The following is a 24,731-nucleotide window of genomic DNA, read 5'->3' on the forward strand; positions in this document are numbered from 1 at the left end:
TCACTGAAAATAGTAGTAATAAAGGTAGTACGACCCCCCATTCGAAAATCAGTATAAAATAGTTTGGGTTACAACCCAGCTTTCTCAAATCAATGCCAAGAACCAATGCATGCACCAGGGTCGACTATCCAATGCAATGCATGCCATCACCAACACCCAAACAACATGCACAATCACATACAATAATGAAGCTGGAATCAGCTTACCCTTTTAGAGCATGAAAACTGGGCTAGCAAATGCAACCGACCTCCAATGAAGGCCTAAAGCTCAACTCTACTCCTCTACACAATCACAAAGCCCAAAGGGAACTCAACCCTAACTGGGTAACAAAGAGGAGGAAATGAGGAAATAGGTGCTCAGCTAGTCAACCGATACCTCCATATCTAACTGGGAATATAACCTCGAGATTTCAACCATAGCTAGCCTTGCCAAACGGCAAAACAAAGCATAGGGGACTCTAGCTCTAAATCCATAAAAGGGCTCCAACAGTAATTCACAAGCCTAACTGGATGGAAACCACTATATCAAGGCTCCAAAATAGGTGCTACAACAGAGGAGAACACTAAGTCTCAAGAATTCCGACCAACAACGGCTACATTAACTACGGTTCAATCCAAACTCAAGTCTAAGGCAAAAATCTGCCAACCGTCGTATATATTAATCAAGCCACCTATAATAGGCTAATCAAGGCCAAAATAAGGGATAATCAACAAGCTTACAAACTAGACTGAAAGTCTTTTAAAGGCAACCTAGCCTAAGGCTCATACTGGGACAAAGAAGCAATAAACTGGAAATTGAGTCTATCCCGACACATACAATCCAAACCACAAGTTATTTCTACTAAACAATACCTCATGAAGCTCAATCAAAACAAAGGAGATCGTAGCCTACCTGAAAGCCAAACACACGCGCTCCAAGTCTACTTTTCGATAGTTTTTCATTCCATAAAAAACTCCAAATGCCTCCACACTATCAAAATATTGATCAACTCATCTATACAAATATTTTGACACTAAAATCATATTTTTCGAAGACAGACCCAAAATTGGGTCAAAATGGGATTGTGGGACCCACAATGGTAATTCCAAAAACAACTCCATGAAAAGGTTCTAAATACATTGTTGAGATTTTACCCCAAAATGGGGCACAAATCGATGATCAAAATGACCTAAATCAGCCCAACATTTCAAAACACCATTAAAGCTTAAACTAAGCTAGGGCAGCCCCTTTGGGGCAGAATTTACCTCAAAACGATTCCTTACACACTTCCCCGAACCTACAAACATGTATCCATGACTCTCACAAACCCAATGCACTTAAAATCACCTAAATAGGAGCTCCCTAGCTCCCAAATTCGAAGAAAAGGAAATGTGGTCAGGCTGGTTCATGTTCATTGGTCTTAATTAAAAGACCAGAGAAATGCTCGCCGCAAATGCCGAAAAAAGGGTCCACGAACACAGAGGCTAAGCTCCTAAGGCACATGAATGCGGAAGGGCCATCGTGAACACAGAGCGATAAGCCATCAGGCTTCACGAACGCGGAAGGTACCTCGCGAACGCGGAGGACAATGCCTTAGGCCTTTACGAATGCGGCCCCATGTTCACGTATGTGGAGACCAAGGACCCTGCCTTCCAAGAACATGGCCTAGGTGGCACAAATGCAAAGACCAAAATAGTTCTATACCAGTTGATGTGCATCAACTGATTTTGGCAACTTTCCCAACTCCAGTGGGGTGCTCGAAATTCGATTGAAACCCCATGCGCGAAAAATGTGACTATGCTACCCCACCAAATTCGATGTTTCATACTTAATGGAGCAGTGAAAATTTTCATCCAAGGTCATCTCAAAAAAATGTGGGTCTCACACCCAAGCATAATTTTTGCCAATTCTATAAAGAGGCTCAAAATGAGAATGAAAGCCTCGATACATGAACAAAAGGTCATTCTAGATCAAACTTGACATTTCGGTGCTAACCGCACTAAAAGAATCTCCATCTGAGCGTGTTTACTCAAAATGTTAAGCGAAGTCAATCTTAGGCTAAAGCTTGAATGCTAAAATGCCTAATGGCTCAAACTGGCATCGAAAGGCTTGAGACTCGAGCTGAAAATGCTTCTAGCCTAAAATGACTCCAGGAAGTGGAGGTGGAGGAGAGGTACAACAATTCCTTTACTGTATGGTGGCATTAATTTAGATGTTAGAAAGTACCACTAGATATTAATCATTTTTTTACTGTATTATGTGTACCACCACTAGTTAATTATATATCAGAGGAAGAATGTGAGAAAGATGGAGAAATAAAAAGAGTTTGCTCATTGACTCAAAAAAATTGATACAAGGAAAAAGGAATTGTAATGATGCCTAAATTGAAAACATATGCCGATATTGACGTGCCTTCTGAATGATCAGATTTGGAATACCTATGTTCCCTCAATTTAAAACAAAATGTGACCTATCTTCCTTTGGTTACAGTAATAGAAATCCTTTTGTTTACTGTCTATATATCGTTGCAAGGATTCTATAGAAAGAAATGATTTTGCATATTATTTGATTACCAAAAGATAAATTGATTATCTACCTCAAGTATTATACCGCAAATTCAATGTATGTTAAGGTAAAATCCCTTTTTTTCATATTGCACGAATTCCAAATATTATAAATCTATTAAATGAGTCATTTTTACTATTCTCTTGCTAGAAAGACCCTCTGTGAAGGGCATTGGGATATATGTCAGCTAATTTTATTTTTTAATTTTATCGTAAGGTTATCATGCTTGTAATATTGTGAAATATGTGTGACTGTTAAAGATAGTTTTTGTCAAGTTTCTTATTCCTTATGTCTATTAGCGAGCTATAGCTCCATGAGTGAGGCTGGAAGTTGGGGAATTATTATATTGTATCTTGGGGGGACTGTTAAATCATTCCTTCCCGTCAGAAGCTTTAACGAAAATGTTGTTGAAAATGATTTTAATGCCCAATCATGTACTTTGTTTTTTTGGTTATGCACTTGTCAATCAACCTTGTTTCAAAACAGGCTCATACTATTACCGACTTAGAATCGTTTATAGTAAATCAAGTCAGGCATGTCAGTCCCTTTGCGTTCCTAAATAATTAATGTTCTAAGTTGAAGTCGAGTCAAGAGCTTGGAGTCTATTATGAGTTTTATAGGCCTAAATGGTCGTACAAAAGTTAAATGAAGTTACCATGATATTCTGTAAGCACCTTAAGTTCTTTATGAACATCCGCAGGTTTATGTTACCTTTCTAGAGTCGAGTTAAGTGTTCAGGTTTATTCTAAAAGCATATGAGGTTCTACAAGACATTTGCATATTATACGGGAGTGATGATTATGAAATTATAAGAATAAGAGTACCAATGAGCCAAGATTGGCTAAGTTGTTGTTATGGCCTAATATGTGCATTCAAAGTTCATATCATACATGGCATGTTATGTATGGAACCTGAGCTATAATAGGAGGTAAGGGGCATATTTGCCCAGAAGACTATGTATATCGTAAAGATGGCCACAAGTTGGCAATATGATGTCTGTTAGCTATCGAAAGAGACCGTCATTGCTAGCATTTAGTTGGTTATGTCATGAATTTGCATCAATATCTATATGTTTTCATGACATACAATCGCACAAGCATACCATGCATATTTGATTATTATAAGGTCAGATGTCATTCATACGGCTGTTAGAGTTTCAATTTCAGGTGGTATCTCTATTAGCCTTTTTATTGAAGCTATTTATGATTTCACTTTCCACCTTACATACCAGTACATTCATTCATACTGACGTCCCATTGTCTGGGGACGCTGTATTTCGTATTATAGGTTCAGACAGAGGTCCCGATCGATCTTTCCACTAGGGGTGTTGTCTTAGCTGAGAATTGGTAAGCTTCATTCTTTATGAAGTTGTTGGTTGTCTATAGGTAATACGTACTTGAGTTTTGTATATAATTATTTGTATCGTTGGGAGATTTCCAACTATTTGATTTGTAATATATATAGAGACTTATGGACATACTTTATTGGGTCTACTCAGCTTCCATTTATAGCCTTATCGGCTTATTATTTTTATGATTTTAGTTTCATCCTTTTCGGCTTGCTAGTTATTTATCAGTTAAGTTGGCCTTGTCATTCCTTTCATTAAATCATTTTTATTGTTGGGACCTCGCCGATCCAATTATCTTTTTTTGGCAGTTGATGGTGATGGCCTTATCGGCCCTCATTGTTTCATTTCCTTTATGTTTTTGATGGTTTGCTTGATCAAGTGAGGCACCGGATGTTTGTCGCATTTTCCCTAGTTTGGGGTGTTACACTCTGAGTCGTAGGTGGTCTCGTGGACTCAATCTTCAGAAGTTGAATTTTCAGTACTTGGCTTTTATGACTAACTTGGAGAAGTCGTATTTGGTTTTACAAGTCATGGTTCGGGTTCGTGGTTTGTTCTTCAGAGACTTGGTGGTTTCAGTAATTTAGGATTCTATGAGTGGAAAATACTGTCTGGGTCGTAAAAAATTAGTCGTGGTTCAAGAATTAGAAGCTCAGGATTTCAAGTCAGTTTCCACGGACAACCTTCTATGGTCCGTAGAATGATTTACGGTACGTAGATGCCTCTTGTGAAACCTATTCCACAGTTATTTCTCAGTGGTATGTCAATCTATTTTCACCGTTTTAACTTCTAAATTATGTCATTTTGGGTTGTTTTAAGTGGGATTTAGAGGTTCCTATCAATCCAATCCCTTATTCTCTCAACTCCCACCCCAAAATTGATTTTTTCTCTCACAAGCTTCTCTCCCAAGGTAAGAACAAGATCTCAAGTTCATGTCTCCCAAGGCAAGAACAAGATGTCAAGTTCATGTCTCCTCCTCCAATTTTGATTAGGGATTTGATCAAGATATGTGGAAATTCCATCAATGAGTTCCTATTCACCCATTGAGTCCCAAAGAAACCCCAAATTCTCTTTTATGATTCTCACACAAATTTTAGGGTTTCATTATTTTGGTATGAGTTCTATTGAATTTGTTTTACTCTTCATAATTGATCTTATTATGAATGATTTGATCATAATTCAATGTTTTAAAGGTTACATTCGTGACACATTCTACTGCACCCTTCGGTCAAGTAAACCAAGCTCACAGAAAAAAGGAAATCTTTTACACCGATGTACACCATGCTATACAAGTATCTTATGATTCTAGACTAAGCTACGTTGATATCCATGCATGATGATTTAAAGAGTTTATGAATCAAGGATGCTTTTAGATAAAGTATCAAGCATGTTTTATGAAATTGAATGCTTCCGATTACTGTGAAAGATTTATCATTATTTAGATATTTTTGATTAAGTATCTCATATGAATGTTATGAAATCGTGATTTAAAGGAGTTATGCTTATGCAATGAAGTTATGAATGATTTGGTATTACTAGATTCTTACCACTTCAAAGATTATGAACATAATATGATTATGCATGTTTTTCATTGCGAGTTTACTACACCGAGTGAATTTTGGGATGAAGGCTCACCCGTTTGTAGAGGAAGAGTTCTTTAGAAGTAATCTCTTTTCCCTATAACTATGTGCCACCATAAGAATAAAAAGGATCACCCGTTAGTTGAGGCTTGATTCCTTAGTCAATCACCTGCTAGTTGAGGCCTGACTCTAGCTAGTGGATCCACTTAGGCTTATGATAATGGTCCTTAACTTGGCAAGTAGGACACTCTCTTTTCGGTGTGGAAGTAGTACACTGGACTTCAGGTTATAGCTCATATGGTCTATGCCGGTTAACTGTATCTCTCACAAAAGACTTATGATTTGTTTATGACTCTTTTCAGGATATTGCATTGACCTTGTATATGTTTTACAAACTCAGCTTATCATATTATGTCATGTTTTAATTGGTCATGTATTAGCACATTTTCTGATTTATCATGTCATTATGTTACGTTTATGCATGTTCTCCATACTTAGTACATTCCATAGTACTAACCGCATACTTTTTCCTATAATGTCTCATAATATAGGTTCTGGGTCACATTTTTTGACTCACGGTTAGTGTTGGATCCTATTAGGTTACACGATTGTTGGTGAGTCATCATATTCCGAGGAAGATGTTATCTTTCCATTTTAGTACTTCTCTTTCAGTTTCAAATTTTAAAGTTAGATAGAGACATGTCCTAGCAACTCACCTATATTAGTAGATGATTTCAGATAAGAATTAGATTCTGCATATATGTTTTCAGATATTGTGTTTTTGCTATATAAGACTCTTGTTAGACTATTCATGGTTTTCTTTCTCTTAATGATTTATTTCAGTTATGTATGTTATCTTTATGTCATGTAATTAGCTTTGGGTCTTTCGGGACTCTAGGTACCATGTCTCATCTAGGGGGTAGGGTTGGATCGTAACATTGACCATGAGCCTTTATCCCTAAAATCTGCTCGGTGCTAAATATATAAAACTTTCAATGGAAACATGCAAATAAACTGAAGACAGTAATAATTTGATAATACTGAATTATACTTTTAATTGATGATAACAAAGTAGCTCATGAATCATGATAAAAATAATAAGTTACTGATAATATCTGAGAGACACTTTATTTGAAAGCAACTTAAATCACGAAATTTGATAATCTGAAACATGCATTTTAACGAACATAATTACAAGTCATAAAAATACTTATATACTGAGAGTTCATGAATATAAATTTAAAAGTACCAAATTATAAATAAAATCATGCAAGTAAATGATATTCATGAAGAAGAACTAAGTTACATATACATGTTGATAAAAAATCTAGATTTTTGTAGAAATCATAAACTTAAAATGTGAGGTTTCTTTGAGACTCAATGGGTGAGAAAATAGGTATTGATGAAATCCCACATACTCGGAATGAAGACACTAGCTTGAATTATTGAATTCAGAATTGAAGATGAAGAACCCTAGTCCTTGCTTGAGAGGACTCTTGAGAGAAAAGAAATCTAATTTGGGGAGTTGTGCGTGAGAGGGGAGGGTTCAAATCACTAAATTATCCTTAATTTGACTTAGAATAGGATAAAAACGACATAGTATATGGATTAAAAGAGTGGAAAAAGACCAAAACTATCCGGAGAGAAAAACTATTAGAGCCTTCTATGATCTGTAGGTTGATCTATGAGCCATAGATTCCTCTCGTATAAATCAGGCTTGATTGTTTGAATCTCTGAAGTTTGATATATGAGACATATTTATGATCCGTAGTTCCTTTTAGGAGTTGTAAATGTAGTCCTTAAGAATCAGGCTAAAATAGATTTTCTGAAGTTCAAATCATGAGACCAATCTACGGTCTGTGATAACTTTAACAAACCATAAAAACCATTCATAGAAACAGGCTAAAATCAGAGTTTCAGTACTTTGCTCTACGAGACCATCTATGACACATATAAGGATTTACGAGCCGTAGACTCAACTCGTAAAACTCATATTGAAATTTCATCTCCTTGAAGTTGATATAAGAGTCCCATCTACAGTCTGTGGTTTCATTTACGGCCCGTAGATGGTGTCCTTAAATTCCAAAATTAAGCATACATACAAATTTTTCTGAGCCTCTCCTCATCTAATTTGAGCTTGGAACTTCTGAGGTGTTACATTAACCATAGAGGTACGAATCAGGAAAAATATTAATTAACAGGAATTTGATGCTATCACCCACTATCTAATAACTTGAGACTGAGAGGAGATGGTTAACTTGAGACTTTTGATGGGTGAACAAATTAATTCGACACTTAAGTGTCTGAGAAGGACTTAGAGTGACATTCTCTTAATTGAGTCGAGACGCTTTAGGAGACTTATAGATTCATCAGTTTTGCACAATGAACACATAGGATAAATGGACAATAAACATCTTCTTTATTGATAAAAATCAAGTAGTTAAAAGTAGTTAGCAAATTACAATTATAAATCCCCAATTCTCCAATAATAGTTACTTTCTTGTGAATCTCAATAGAAAATTATAAGCAAACTCATCTACACTCTTGATAGAATTCGACTTCAACCTAGTTGGGTTACTATATTTTATTTCGATTGCTTTAACCCGATTAAAAAGATATAGTTTGGGAGACATCACATACATTAGAGGAGATTCAACTAATAAACTTAGACCCTGTTCACTAAAGGTGTTAAATCAATTTCTTTATTGCAGCAGAATGCAACTCAAAATACCAACATGGGTTGTGTTACAATGGTGGGACTACTTCAACCTTAATTTGATGTTTCGAGTTTAAGCCTTAATTCTGGAGTAAATCCTGTTGAGAGCTCCCCGAATGAGACTTGCAGTGCGTGATCCAAATTTAGTCGCGACTCCAATACGGAGTCGAACGACGATGGAAAACCTAAAAAGAATGCAACTTAAAACAAAAGGTGAAAAACGTAACGTTTACTACTGCAACTTTTACCATATTGAAGTTAGATATGTCCTCAAGTTGCACACAACTCAAATTTTTAATCAAAAGTTGAGACGAAAAATGGCATCAACACACATAGATCCGTCGCGCAGGAGCAAGTTGTTAGGGTATATGATAAACAGCATAAAATCTGAATCACATCTAGCATAATGCATCAGGTCACAATGTGAAAATTGCCAGAATCACTGACAGTTGATCAGTACCAAGAAGAGCCAAACAACTAAGCAAAACGCATAACTAACCATAAAAAGGTAACTTTATTTTACGATAATGTTGATATGCAGGACAATTTGCGTGCACCTCGATTATATCATTGCGTATCTACTATCTCTTGGCTCTCACTAGCATAGATAACAGATAACTTATTTTTCTTTTCTTTTTGATAATCGTAGTATTCGGACCAGTTTGCACAAACTTTGACTAATTTCACGCGATATCTGTCAGTTTCCACCAACAACGGGTTCATAACTCTATCCACCACGGATTAGAAAAAATCATCTAATTTTTCTGTCTCTACTGGGATTTGAATCTGAAACCTCATGAGTTTCAACCCACTTCATTGACCACTAAGTGACACACTTGGATGCTCCGAATAACTTTCTACCATCAGCTTGCGAACACCTCGATTATTCTACTGCGTATCTTCTACTAGAAAAGCTACTAGATAACTCGATGCCCACAAAGGATTAGAAAAAATAGAAAGAACTCACCTAGAACTCGATTTTTGTCTATCCCGAAATTTGCTCCTCTGTCTTCAAGGTTTGCACGCAATTTATTGACTTGTAGGTCATACACTTAGGGGATGTTTAGTTGGTGGGATATGAAATAATAATTCCAAGATAAAATAGGAAATTATTTTAATCCCATTTGGTTATGAGTATTAATTAATCTCAGGAACCATTTTGGTTCCTTTTATACTAAAATGGTGGTATTAGGTCTCCACTATAGAAGGTAGGAATCCAATGGATATTTCTGTCTATCCCATCTCGATAACGAAATGACCCCTTAAATGTAACCATAAAAAGGTAATTCATAACTAATAAATCACTTCATCTCCATTGTTCATCTCTCTCCAATAGGGTGAATCTCTATACCAGAATCCAGATATGAAAATTTTAACATAGCTCTTGCAGGTTGTGTATCCTGTTTATGACAAATCTTACCATCCAGACTCCCAGTTCTAAAATGCAAGCTTAGTGGAATTATGTATTTAAGTTTGCTCCTGAAAACATGACTAGTCCATAACATGTGCGCTCACGGAGAACTTGATACAGTGAAGTTCGAGCTCCCAATTAGTAGCAAGAACATGTAGATATATTTAGCAAGCAAAATGAATGAAACTGGAGCCAACACACAAGTACAAGCAAAATTTACAATGCCTACCAGTGAAGCACAACCATGTCAATGGACGTTTTCCATGATATCTAGATTTGCACCTAAAATTTAGACATGTAATATATCTGATAGAATACCAGGTGAATTAGATTGACATATAACAGATAAAATCAAATTGATATCAAACGAAAGAATGAAACTGGAGCCAACACACAAATTCTCCAAATAAAGCTTCGACCTTCACAAATCTTTTAATCTTCTTTGCTCCCAAGTTTGGTAAGATCTCATGTTATACGTTGCCAACAAGAGGAAGACCCTTGTGACTAAATGAGATCACCAAACTTCAGATGATTTCTGTCAATACAGGTGCGATATATCAAGAAAGAAAAATGAAATGAAGATGACATGAAAAATTGGATGAAGACATACAAGAGATCATGAAGAAAAATTTATAATGACAAAACACAACCAAGTCGATGGATGTTTTCCATGTTATCCAGATTTGCACATACCATTTAGACATTTAATATCTGATAGAATTCCAGGTGAGTCAGAAGAACATATGACAGACATAATCGAAGTGCTACCAAACCAGCAAAATGTAAGACCTGAAACTGGAGCACACACACAAATTCTCCTAATAATTCTTCAACCTGCACATATCCTTTTTTCGTCTTCGTCCCCCCAGGATTAATAAGATCTCAAAATATATGTTGCCAATCAGAGAAGGACCGATTTGGATTCTAAATCGAATCACCAAATACTCCCCTTTTAGAACTTGTCAAGCTTTTCTGCCTTAACAACAGGGTTGGCCTTTGCTATTGCATCCTGGGCAGCAGAGCGGTAATCAAACTGGCATTCATGTTTATCTGAGTAGCGGTGTGCTCCACAATAAAGGTTACCACAACGACATTTGAATCCAGTGATGCCAACCTTTTTGTTACAAGTGCCGCACCGGTTAGGGCCCGCCTTAGCCTTTACTTCGGCCACATCACTAGAGCTTGAAGTTTGAGATGATGTCAAACGTATAGACTTTGCTTCAATAGAACCAGGTTGCACATCTATGGGACCAACCATGACCATTCCCTTCTCACTTGCAGACGACCCATTGACAAGGTTTTCAATTGATGATACAGCAAGCTTAGCTTGTTCTTGTTTCAATACCATGTCTTTGTAACACTTGGAGCACATGTTCATGTTTGCAGCACTTCCGAAGAAGCCACAGTTGTTAATACACAAAATAGGGCCTTCCGGAGGGGGTTGGCATCCCGTCTCATCATGCTCCATAATGTTAACAAACCTACACAAAACACAACAGAGATAACAACATTAACACAAAAATACAAAAGAAACCTCCTAAACCTGATTCTCCAGAGTGAAGACAACAGCAAAACGGAAGCATATTCTTTGCTCCAGCTCGCTATAAACCATGTAACATTAGATAGGCATGATAGTTTCTGAGGAAGACTATTCAAGCTAGTTCTAACCAAGTGGGTAGAGGAAGTAATCCACATTGTTTACAAGCAAGAATCCATGAAGCTCTTGTTGGCAGCGAAAAGTAAACAAGATAAAGAAAATACATGTTTTCGGACACAACAAACAGAGCAATACTCAGCAAAAAGGAAAATGCATGACAGCCAATATTTAACGGATCACAAGTAATATATCACGGCTCCGGTGGCGCAGCCAGGATTGTCACAAAGGGCATTCAAAATATAAAGAAATAAACACACAAGAAGCCCAGGGGTTCAACAGTGTGAAATTTTTTGCCGAAAGGGGTACGGATGAACCCCTTGCCCCTACCTAACTCCACCCCTGCACTCCATCCGAAATCAGTTACTGTAGGCTACATGAATCACCTATATCTATTCCCCTTTACTAAAGTAATATGAGCAAGATATTCAAAAACACATACAGCCACTAACTAAAACAGGAACCAATAAATCAAGGACACTATTTGGGAAAGAAATTTTTCCACTTTTCCCAGGGTTGAACTCCGGAAAACACGTTTTGCCATAAAATTTCAGATTTTCAAGAATTTGAAAAACAAAAAAAAGGTATTTTCACTCCAAATTACTCATAAAAGTCAAAAACAACTCCAATTTTAAAATATCATTTTTCTTATTGAAAACAAAACTTGTTTTAAAAAAAATTCACTTCACAATGAAACATGGCCAAATGGCCATTTCGGTGGCCCTTTAGAGTTTTCACAAGCTAAATTTTTAGTTCAGTAGAGAACCAAAAATGAAACACAAGGCTTTTGGTTCAAAACTTTAAACAATCTAGCAATTTTCGTACCATACTAGTGCATAAAGTCAAAACCCAAGGGATAAACAAATAAAGAGTACTCAACTACTTATAAAGCTTCATCAACATCCCAAATTTATACAAACACAAACTATACCATACACCCAATAACAATAAAAATTCTTAAAATGGAAAGATTTGAAAATTAGACCACACAATTATTGAACCAAAAGATTACCCAATTCTTCAAATAATCCACAGATCCACAAACACAACAAAAAGATTCGTAATACGATCAGAAAATAAAAAATTATTAAGAAGCAAATGGGCTTTAAGAACTGACCAGATAAGAGTTTAAGATCGCCGAGCGAGAGGGGAGAAAGATTGTGTTTGTGGTGAATTGAATTATGGGAAATTACGGAGTTGGTTTGTTCGTGTCCTTTCTCCTTTGTTTGCCAACGAAGGATACGTACTGATTAGGTACATCGTGTTGGATTCCTATTTGTTCTGTGCTCGTGCATACTTTACGTGGCGTTTGTACTTTTTAAAATGCTTTTTCCACTAACCCTTTTCAAAAAATCTTTCTTTAAAAAGAATTTTTAAAAATAAATAAATAAAAGAGTTTGGGAATAAGGAAAGAAAAACGGGGGGTAGGAGTTAAAAGTGAAAGAATCATACCTGACTAATAGGTGAAAATTCAATTGAGCTACTAACATTTCATCTTTCTTTTCAAAGTACTACTGTTGTTACAAGGTCTTTGGTTGAGGGAAAGTATAGAGTTTTGTGTCGACCGTAGTATTAGTATATTTATGTAGTCTTTGACTTTTGGTATCTGATATCATTTGTGGTTTATTGTGTTTAGGTGATTGCACCTTGTTGTTATTGTTACGATTTCTTACATATATGATCCATACTGCTTCGCTATTAGTTGTTATGTTTATCTCTACATAATTAACTCAGGACTTTCTAGTCGAGTTAGATATGGTGGATTTTGATGTTATTCTAGGCATGGATTGACTTCATGTTTGTTATGCCTCAATTGATTGAAGAACCCGAGTAGTCAAGTTTTAGTTTCCAAATAAGTCAATCTTAGAGTGGAAGGGTAGTCTAGCAGTGCTTAAGGGTCATTTCATTTCATACCTTAAGGCCAAAAAGTTAATTTTCAAAAGATGTATCTATCACATTGTCCGAGTTAGAGACTCTAGTGTTGAGACACCATCCCTTCAATAAGTTCCAGCTATGAATGAGTTCCCAGAAGTCTTTCCTGATTATCTTCCTAGAGTTCCTCACGATAGGGAGATATATTTTGGGATAGATGTCCTTCCCGATATCCGATCCATCTCTATTCTGCCATATAATATGGGCCCAATCGAGTTGAAAGAGTTAAAAGAGCAATTAAAAGATCTCTTTTATAAGAGTTTCATCAGGTTGAGTGTCTCACCTTAGGCGCTCATATCCTATTCATGCGAAAGAAATATGGTTCCCTTAAAATGTGTATTGACTACCGTCAATTGAACAAGGTCACTATAAAGAACAAGTATCCTATTCCTAGAATCAATGACATGTTCGACCAACTTCAGGGTGCTACATGTTTCTCCAAGATAGACCTCAAATCTGGCTATCATCAGTTGAAAGTGAGAGAAAGTGACATCTCAAACAAATCCTTCGAGACCCGCTATGGTCACTATAAGTTTCTTGTTATGTACTTTGGTTTGACTAATGGTCATTCAACATTCATAGGTCTCATGAATAGAGTATTTAAGTGGTATTTGGACATGTTTGTTATTATGTTCATTGACAATATCTTGATCTACTCTAGAGGTTAGGAGGATCATGTCAATCATCTTAGAATTGTTCTTCAGATCATTAGAGACCGTGAGTTATTCGCCAAATTTTTGAACTGTGAATTCTGGTTAACGTTTGTGGCATTCCTAGGCCATATTGTATTTGGAGAAGGTATTTGAGTTGACTCCCAAAAAATAGAAGCAATTAAAAATTAGCCTCGAGCCACATCTCCAACCGACATAAGGAGTTTCTTGGGTTTTGCTGGTTATTACAGAATTTTTATAAAAGGATTCTCATCTATTTAGTCTCCATTGACCAAGTTGACTCAAAATAAGGCTAAGTTTCAATGATCTGAAACTTATGAGAAAAACTTTCAGGAATTAAAAACTTGATTGCCTACTGCTCCAATGTTGACCCTACTAGAGAGTACATCTGGGTTAATTGTCGATTGTGATGCATCCAGAGTTGGGCTTGGTTGTGTATTAATGCAAAAGGTTAAGGTTATAGCTTGTTTCTCCAAACAACTTAAAATTCATGAGAGGAATTACCCTATTTATGATCTTGAGTTAGCAGTAGTAGTATTTGCTTTGAAGATATGTCATCATTATCTTTATGGAGTGCATGTAGATGTGTTCACTGACCACAAGAGCTTTTATTATGTTTGCAACCAGAAGGAGTTGAACCTTAGGTAGAGAACATGACTTGAGCTGCATATGGATTATGATTCGAGTATTCGCTACCACCCAGATAAGCCTAACATGGTTGTTAATGCTCTCGGTGGGTTATCCATGGGTAGCACTACTCATGTGGAGGAAGGAAAGAGAGAATTTTCTAAGAAAGTGCATAGACTTGCACGTTTGAGAGTTTGCCTTGTAGACTCAGATTCTTGTTCAGAATAGGGCTAAATTGTCACGACCAAACCTAGGGTCTAGACGTGACACGATGAATGAGACACTCGGAGGTACCTCACCAAAGCCTCTTAGCATTCATTAAGAATATCATTGGTAATGATAAGCAAATCGAGCGGAAACATAAGGGATATAGGGACTAAGGACCTTAACATTAATAAGAGTCAAAGACAACATAACATCCTTTACTATGTCCAACAATACCTTCTACATTAAAACTTGGCAGGGGATAATACATGTCCCTAGCTCACCCTCAAGATTTAGTCAAAATACCAAACTTAATTTAAGTGTCTAAACATAACATAAGCTAGATAAAATAGGAGTGTTGTTTTCGGAACATGGGAACTCACCAAAGTGGTAGCCTTCAACACTCAACTTAGCCTCGGGGAGGAGAGTGTGGAGCTATGCCGGTCCCTACATGGTGATATCAAGTAGGCAAAAATATGCTTTAGTACTTTGATATACTAAGCATGTGAGTGTGCGATGAAATGAAGAACATAAGAGAGAGACATGTATAGGCAATATGCATAAGTGAAAAATCATCATATGAATCCTTAAAACATTCATTTTGTGGGAAGCGACCTAAACCAACATTTAAAACCATGTGAGCTATTACATGGAATCCAATATAAACCCCTATATTGGCATAGGTAGACTACTTGCCGGGTAGAACTTCGTTAATTTTATGTTCATTCTTTAACTTTGACTTTAAGGATTAATTGTGGATCCTCTAGCCTAAAATAGCCGACAAGGGCCCCTATGATGGCACATAGTTAATGCAACATGAGACTTTACTTAAGGAACCCTTCGATCGAGCCCCCATCTACATGCTACATTCGGTGCTAAGTCAATTCCCACGGAATAATATTTAAATATCATAATAACATAAGCATTGTATAACTTTAGTCATCAAATCATCATCGGTGGAATAGCTCATTAAAATATTTCATTTGATTCAAATATGTGAGAATTGTCCTTTCACATTGAATCCTTTCTTTGGATAAAAGCCCTTTCATCATTATTTAATCATTTCATAAGACTCCCTTAAACATAGGCATTTACTTCATAAACTTTTATTTGGAGTCAAAACTTTCAATTCAACTTCATTTCAACATAAGAAGACTAGGTGAGTTTATTTCGTATAACTTTCAAATACATTTAATGCATGAGAGTAATGGAAATTCATCATATTAAATATCTTAGAACAACCCACCATAAACACTTTAAAACCACCTTTCAATCCCTCATATAAGAACCCTAACAAAATCATTCATTTCATGAAATATAGAGTCAATATATATCAATTTAAGTATATAAACTTCAAATATACCATAATATATGCATTTGGAATCATCATGTAAAAGCCCATAAGAATTCACCATTTAGAAATTGAAGTATCAAGTTGAGAAAATATTTAGGCTCCATATGTGGAAGAACCCATGGATGAAAACTCACATACCTTGCTTGGATTCACTAAGAATTGAAGAAGAACCTTGAAGAAATTGGAAACCCTTGTCTGAGTTTGGAGAGAAACCTTGAGGGACCTTGTGAGTTCTTGCCTTAGAAGTTTTGAGAGAATGAATTGAATATGAGGGGGGTCTTGAAGAGAAGAGTGTTTTTAAACTTTGAACTGGGCCATAAAAGTATCTAGGTTCATTGAACCGAACTTTGGAAAAGACACAATTGCCCTTCATTAAATCTAAAAAATTGGCCCTACAAGAACCTTCTACGGGTCGTCGTTGTAACGACGAGTCGTGCAAATGACCCATCTTGCAGACTTGAGAAAAAAGACTAAAACATAGTCTCTGAAGTTTAGGAATGACTCATGTATACAACCCTTCCTCATGGAAATAACCCATTCCTTGGGCTCGTCCTGCAGGTCCCCAAAACTTGTAAAATTCAAGTCTCTGAAGTTTTGTGATGGGTGGTCCATACGACCCGTCTTTCCTTCTATGACCCACCCTGCAATTTCATAGACTTGGCCCTGAGGGTCCTTGAAACACAGCCCCCCAGAGAACAGGGGATTAGTACGATATATGTACTGAGTATATAAAGCATAACAATACATAACTGAGATAACAACTGAAATAGGAATGCAGGAAATAAGTATGACAGTCAAGAGTTCACTATACCTGCATCCTATGAAAAGAGAGCATGTATATCACCCTCACATATCACTCCCAGCCCGCCGTGGTACTCAGTGTTACCTGATCAACGTATACAGCATCATACCATTATATACAACATTGTTTCATACCTTACAAGTACATTACTAGGTTTTCATATGTATGCTTGTCTCTTATATCCAGCCCTTTAGTGAGGGACTCGGTGAAGCTGCTATTTCATCGTGTATCATGCCCGACCGTTCATGAGAAGCGGTGAATAATCATTTCATCATTTATCATGACCGACCCTTCATGGGACGCGATGAGTTTATCATGCCCGGCCCTTCATAGGACGCGGTGAATTTGTCATGCCCGACCCTTCATGGGACACGGTAAATTTGTCATGCCCGGCCCTTTATGGGATGCGGTGAATTTATCATACCCGACCCTTCATGGGATGCGATGAATTTATCATGCCCGACCCTTCATGGGACGCAGTGAATTTATCATGTCGGACCCTTCATGGGATGCGGTGAAAGATGTATTAACAGCCTGCATGAGTAGATTAGCGAGGAACCATATGCAATTTAACTCATCATCTAAGACTTAATGAAATAGCCAGGTGAACCGAATAGAATCAAGTCATACCTTGCTAAAACTTACTAAAACTTGTCTCGAAAGTTCTTTTAGTATGCTAAAAAGTAGTGGACTATTTGTGTCTCTTCTTTGCTGCCCCAAATAGAAAATTTTCATTATTAAACACCTCTATATCACTGTAGGGTACCTTAAATAATAAATTCATAGAACGAAATCAGAGCTTACCTTAAATTAGAGCAACCCGTGACTGCCTCTTTCTTGCTCTCATATTTTTCTCTTAATTCTCTTAAGTTAGAGGTGCTGAAAATGAGATATACTCCAGCATATAACATATATATACACCTCCTTAGGAGGTGACACATAGCAGCCCCTAGGGCTGACATGTGGCATCCCCTAGGGCGCCACCTCAATTATGCCTCCAATCCTTGGCTGCCACATGGCAGCGTGGGGTCCTCCTAAGCTGTTGCATCACCTACTTGACCCTAAGTAGGTGCATCACCTACTTGTCTAAATAGGTGCATTACCTACTTGCTTTGAGTAGGCGCGTCGTCTCCTTATTTCTCTTTTGTGGGTTCGTAATCTCGTCTCACTCCAAGAGCCTATGTATTCCTTGCTACTTAAGCTCGACGTGTACTCAAATGGCTTAATTACGTAAGATATCCAAGTTGGTAGTTTATACATGTAAGTTGAGTCCTACGACTCGTTACTAGCACTATTGTTCATCATCTTCATCGGCAGAAGACTGCCGGAATGGCTTCACCACCGTCGGTGGAGCTCCACATACAACTGGACTATAATATGAATATAGCTTAAGAAGCATCAACATCTAATCCAGCTAAGAGTACTTTGAATCTGCAAAAAAATACTGACAAAGCAGTAGCAATTTCAAGTAAAGCAAGATTGACTGAAGTTGTAACATTGAAAAATTCAACCCACTGCTCCTCCAATCTGTAAAATACACCTGTGAACACTATAGCACTTTCGGAAGAGCAAATCGCCTGGGTTTACAAAATCATTGCGCTGGACAAATATGGTTTGATTCATGTAAAATCGAACACTGGAGATGAATCTCTATTGCCTAATCTATATACTAGTGAAAAATCAGTTCATTTTACTGTGCCATCTCGACATCTTCAGTGTCAGCTCAAATGCAAGTTGCAACGGCGCTGCTGGAAACTAGATCATAAATTAGCGATACCTCCGACGATATTCGAGTAAATTTGATCACTGGGTTTGTTCTCTAGTCCATAGCGCTCCTCATACCAAAAATTTAGACCAAATGGCTGACGGAATTGTGGTGGAGCAAACTGACGACGCTGGCGGCAGAGCTCCGATGAACTTTTCAGTTCAAAACCAATGCCAAGAGGGATGCTTCAACAACATAACAACCCCCACAAGGTGGAATGTCTCGAATTATCACCAAATAATTCAAATTTGAAAAGTCGTCAAGATGATGGCCATGGTGAAGTCGACGGAGGTCTACTAAGTCAATTGCAGCAACAACCAGATCAAAATACTCATATTGGTGTTACAAATCCAACAAAGTATCCAGGTTGTTTTGAAACTTCCCCAAAAAGTTCAAATTCAAAAAATCGTCAAGAAGACCAAAAGTGGGAAGAACATTGTGCTGCAGATGATGAAGTAGACTTGCCTCAGGACAAGGCTCAACAGCATGGACTTGTCTCTCAATGTACAAATGATGAACACAATCAAGAGCATATAAGAAATGAGTTGAATACAGGACACAAGGCTGCAGGAAGTGATCACAGCTTTCAAAACTTCATATTGTCTGCACAAGGAGCAACAGGTAAGTCTCTTAACTTGACTAATCATAATACTCATGATATTATTCATAATAACTCTGTGCTGCAGCATATAGAAGTGGATAATATTCATGATTGTGTTGAGTTGAACATGGCTAAAGGTGGTATAAATGATCAACCCCCTAGTACTCAAACAACTACTGCAGAGATAAATAAGCAAAAGGGTAAGGGCCAAGTTCAAGAAGACCATGCTACTGCCCAGCAGCAGTCTCATAATCAAGCCAAACATACTCCCTGCATTCCCAATAACTAACCTTTGGTAGTCTCTAACAACTTTGAACCTGTGAAAGCCAAGTCTGGTAGAATTGATCATATTAGAACCCAAGTAAATACAACCAACCTAACTGTCCCTAAGCCTATTAATCATGTGATACCTCAAGCCCAGGCTACTGCTAACATTAGAAATAAGCCTAGCCACACAAATCCTAACTTGACCCCTCCTAACCCTGTCATCCCCCACACTTTAGCTACTAAGTTGAGAGCCCAAGAGGCAGTGAAAGCTGATGATATTGATATTACTCCTCCTAAAATCACAACAAAACAGGGATATCCTGCTGTGGTGTTTACAAAAGAAGACTTCATGGTGAATCTAGCCACTGACTGTAAGTATACTCTAGTTGGCAAATTCATCAATACCATGCCCAAAATGGAAATCATCAGAAAGGAATTCATCCTTCAAACAGAACTTAGAGGAGGAGTGAAACTTACTCACTTTAACTCTAGACACCTTTACATAGACTTGGACAATGAGTATGATCACTTTACTGTATGGTCCAAAGGAAAAATGTATATATATGGGCAGCTTATGAGACTCCAACTATGGACTCCCATTTTCAAGCCTAAAGAAGAAACCCCTCTGGTCCCTATATGGGCTATATTACCTGAGCTACCATGGCACTGCTATAGGCTTAAATTGGTAACCCCTTTACTATCCCCAATTGGAAAGGTCTTGTTCTTGGACTTGGCCACTTACAAGAAAACAAGGGGTAGTGTAGCCAAAGTCAAAATCCAAATTGATCTAACCAAACAAAGACCCCAACATATTTGGATAGGCTTTGATGAAGATGAAAATAGAGATGGCAGGTGGCAATCCATTTAACATGAGGGAGTGCTAGACTACTGTCCCTGCTGCAAGCATCAAGGTCACACATTACATGTTTGTACTATTAAAAAAAGAGATAAGGATAATAAGAAAAAGAATAATCAAGAAAAGGAGGTCAGGAACACAGACAAGATCATCACTGATAAGAGAAAGGCTCTACAATATGCTACTAATCAATAAAAAGAAACACAGCACCAAGAAGACCAACACATTAAGGAACAACAAAACACTAACAGGGCTGAAGCTGAAAAAGGAAATCAAGAGCATACAGGGTGGAAAATTCAAAGGAGAAGAGGCAAGAAAGATGGACAACACCAACAACATCAAACACAACAGCATAAAACACAAGTATACAGGTCAAAAGGGGAAAGTTCAGTACCTCACCAACACAATAGCAACAACAACAGTGATGGAAGAAACAAGCAGCAGTCAGGTATGCCTAATAACCCCAAAGTTAATAATTGTAATGTCCAAACATGTAATGTTGAATCTGGAGTCCAAAGCCAACCCCCCCTTCCCCAAAAAATAGTACATCCCACTCCCCATAATCCCATTCAGCAGGGTGGAACTAGTAGACCTGCAGATAAGGAAAAAGATCAAAATATTGATGCCAGAGTGGAACCAAGTTCAGAGTTGAATATTGTGGAATGCAACAATGTCAAAAAAATAGGTATTGACTTAATATTCCTACACCTCATGGCCCCTCAATAATTTAAATGTGTTAAATAATTTTATTGTTCTGGCTGAAGAAGTATGTGGGGTTGAGGAAGGGGAAATACATGATAAAATCACTAACATACAGGAAGGGGCTAATAGGGGGAGGGAATCTCTGTTGGTTGACCCTAGGAAAGAATATAAAGCCCCTGCAACCAATCCTCCAAATGCTAGCAGGTCAAGGATACAAGAACAATAAATTGATACCCAAAAGGAAGATGAGCTTAGAAGGAACAATCCCAATGATACAGTACAAGGTAATGTGGCTAATATTCAGGCCAATAAGGGTCAAAGGCAACAAACTGAGGTGCAGGCTACTAAACCAAATATGGGAGAGGATCAAACTCCTACTATCAATAAAACAAACCATAATACACATTCTCAGATCCTCAACAACAAGGCCACCTTATCTCTTAGCAAGAAGAAAAGGGATGCCATTAAAAAGAAACTTATCCAAGAGAAGCAATCAGGGTAACCAAGTGTGAATCTTAACCAGAGAACCATATTAGATGTTTTGGAAGAGGAGTACACAGCTACTGATCATGCCACATCTCTGTAAATTTATGATGTAACCAATAAGAGGCAGGTGCTTAGTAAAGAAGACAGTTCAGAAGACTTGTCTGATGAATATAGTGTCACTCATTCTGAAGATGAGGAAGACCCTGACCAGTGGGAGGATGAACAATAAGAAGACTAACTAGAGGCATTCAGATCCACAATGACAACTCTAGTGCAGAAGGAAAGTCAGCAAGATAAAGAGAAGAATGATCCACCCTCTAAAAGTAAGCAAACAAAGAAGAAGACTAAATAAAGCACCATCAGTAGTTCTGATAATGTTGCTTTCATAAACGCATCAACACTAGGTCCAAAGCTCAAAAACCTTGATAATTAGTACAATTTGCTAGAATGCAAGGAGTATTGATACTCAGGGGGCCTTTGATAGGCTACAAAGGCTGAAAAATTTCCATAAGCTGTCTATTATAGCAGTGCTGGAACCATTCTCCAACAAATCTCAAATTTAGTTTCATAGAATTCTACTAGGAATGGATAATGTTATGTCTAACTCCAACAACAAAATATGGTTATTCTGGAACAAAGACATTGTATGCAACATTGTTGACCAAGATGAACAATAAATGACTTGTGACATTACTCATGTGGCTTGTCCTAACAACTACCTCATTACCTTTGTATATGCAAAATGCAAGGACTATATGAGAAGAGACTTATGGGATAAGATGCTGCAATTTTCTAATAAAGGGAAACCTTGGTGCACCATTGGAGACTTTAATGTTATTACAGATGTTGAAGAAAAGATGGGGGGACAACCATATAATATGAACAAGAGCTTTGAGTTTATTAGTGTGATAGAAGCCTGTGGACTCACTGATTTGGGGTTATGTGGGCAGAAGTTCACATGGTGCAACAATAGAGACAAAGATTCTAGGATTTGGAAAAGACTTGATAGGGCCATGGTTAATGATTCATTGTTAGAAGTCATGCCTGTAACAACTGCAGTCATCTGGCCTCTACAGGATCTGACCACTGTCCTCTACTACTTGAAGGTGTGGCAAGACATGGTAATGCTACCAAGTACTTCAAATTCTTACACTGCTGGACAGACAATGTAAACTTCCTTAGCACTGTAAAAACATGTTGGGATAATCCTATGGAGGGTAATCCAATGAGAAGTTTCCAACAAAAACTGAAAAGAGTTTCTAATACTCTCAGTAAGTGGTCAAGAAATGAGTTTGGGGACATCTTTGCTTCAGTTAAAGAATATAAAGAGCAGGTGAGACAAGCTGAAGAGAAGATAATCAGTGATAATACTGAAGAAAATAGGTCCAAGCTATATAAAATCAATGCTCAATACATCAGATATCTGAAGATGGAGAAGTCTATCTTAAAGAAGAAAACTCAAATACAGTGGTTCAAAGATGGAGATGCCAACACCATCTATTTTCATGCTATTATCAGAGGAAGAAGAAGGAAACTTTTCATCCATCAGATTAGTGATGAACATGGCAACCCCATTCAAGGTGAGGACAATATTGCAAGGGCAGCCACTACACACTTTGAAAAAATATTCACTAGTGAAGAGAGACAGATCAGGGAAGATGTTCTTCAATGCATTCCAAAGATAGTTACAGAGGAGCAGAATGAGGGCCTACTATCTTTACCTACTATGGAGGAATTGAAGAGAATGGTGTTCTCCATAAGCTCTACATCAGCTGCTGGACAAGATGGAATGGATGTGAAATTCTATCAATCATGTTGGGATATCATCTGTGAAGACTTCCTGAGATTAGTTCAGTACTTTTTCAATAGACATGGTCTTCCCAAGTTCATTTCTCATGCATGCCTAGATCTACTACCAAAGAATGAGCATCCTAACAATCTCTCAGATTACCGACCTATTTCTCTTAGCAACTTCACTAACAAGATTATTTCTAAGCTGCTAAGTCTCAGAATTGCCCCAATTCTGCCTCAACTAATCTCAGAAAACCAATCTGGTTTTGTTAAAGGCAGGAGAATTTCTGAAAATATAATGTTAGCTCAAGAAATCATCCACAACATCAAGAAACCAAAGGCTGGGGATAATGTAGTTATCAAACTGGATATGGCCAAGGCCTATGATAGGGTCTCTTGGTCATTCATATGTATGGTCATGAGGAGGATGGGGTTTGGAGAAATGTTGGTTGATATGGTTTGGAGGATTATGTCAAACAACTAGTATTCAGTCATTAGTAATGATGCAAGGCATGGTTTCTTCCACTCTACAAGAGGCCTCAAGCAAGGAGATCCTTTATCCCCGACATTATTCATTATTGGAGCTAAAGTGCTGTCTAGATTGCTCAAAAATCTTCACCATCATTATCTATATACAGGGTTCCACATGGAAAGAAGAGGACCCCAAGTAAATCACTTGAGTTTTGCAGATAATGTGATTATTTTCACATCTACTAGTAACTTCTCATTAACATTGATCAACAAAACTCTCAAATTGTATGAAGCCACTTCAGGACAGCTTATCAACAAAGATAAGAGTCAACTCATGATGTCATTAAATACTCCAACAGATATAGTGGAAAGGGTCAACATAATCATATGATACAAATGCACTAATGGCCCTATCACTTACCTGGGCTGTCCACTTTATATTGGACGCCAAAGGATCATATATTTCACTAATATGGTTGCTAAAGTTCTAAGAAGAATCAGGGGCTGGCAGACTAAGATGTTGAGCTATGGAGGTAGAGTCACAATGGTGAAATCAGTGCTGCAATCCATTTCTATACACCTGCTGTCAGCTATCAGCCCAACCAAGACCACTATGAACAAGATCAAAAGGCTCATTGCTGATATTTTTTAGGGATGGAACACTGAAAGAAGAAAATACCACTGGGCCTCATGGGATACTCTCAGTTATCCTTATGAGGAAGGTGGTATAGGTACTAAAAACTTAGAGGATGTGTGTTTATCTTTCCAACACAAATAGTGGTGGATATTCAGATCAAAGAAGACTCTGTGGGGGGGAATTCCCAAAAGCAAAGTACTATCAAAGGGCTCATCCAGTCATTAGAAAATGGGGCACAGGGCAGTCCCTCATGTGGAAGCATATGATGATCAATAAAAAGGATATACAACCTCATATACAGTGGTGGATCAAGTC

General features: G+C 37.5%; 1 protein-coding gene across 1 annotated transcript; it reads right to left on the bottom strand.

The window, feature by feature from the left end:
- Nucleotides 1–10,210: 10,210 nt before the first annotated feature.
- LOC129887516 (zinc finger A20 and AN1 domain-containing stress-associated protein 8-like) lies at nucleotides 10,211–12,546 on the bottom strand. The gene is made up of 2 exons (XM_055962631.1): nucleotides 12,368–12,546; nucleotides 10,211–11,077 (listed from the first exon to the last, which is right to left on the bottom strand). Exon 2 carries the CDS (start codon nucleotides 11,062–11,064, stop codon nucleotides 10,549–10,551), a length of 516 nt encoding a protein of 171 aa, XP_055818606.1. The 5' UTR covers nucleotides 11,065–11,077; nucleotides 12,368–12,546; the 3' UTR covers nucleotides 10,211–10,548.
- Nucleotides 12,547–24,731: the final 12,185 nt, after the last annotated feature.

This window comes from Solanum dulcamara, chromosome 4 (assembly GCF_947179165.1).
Source record: "Solanum dulcamara chromosome 4, daSolDulc1.2, whole genome shotgun sequence".
Lineage (NCBI taxonomy): Eukaryota > Viridiplantae > Streptophyta > Magnoliopsida > Solanales > Solanaceae > Solanum > Solanum dulcamara.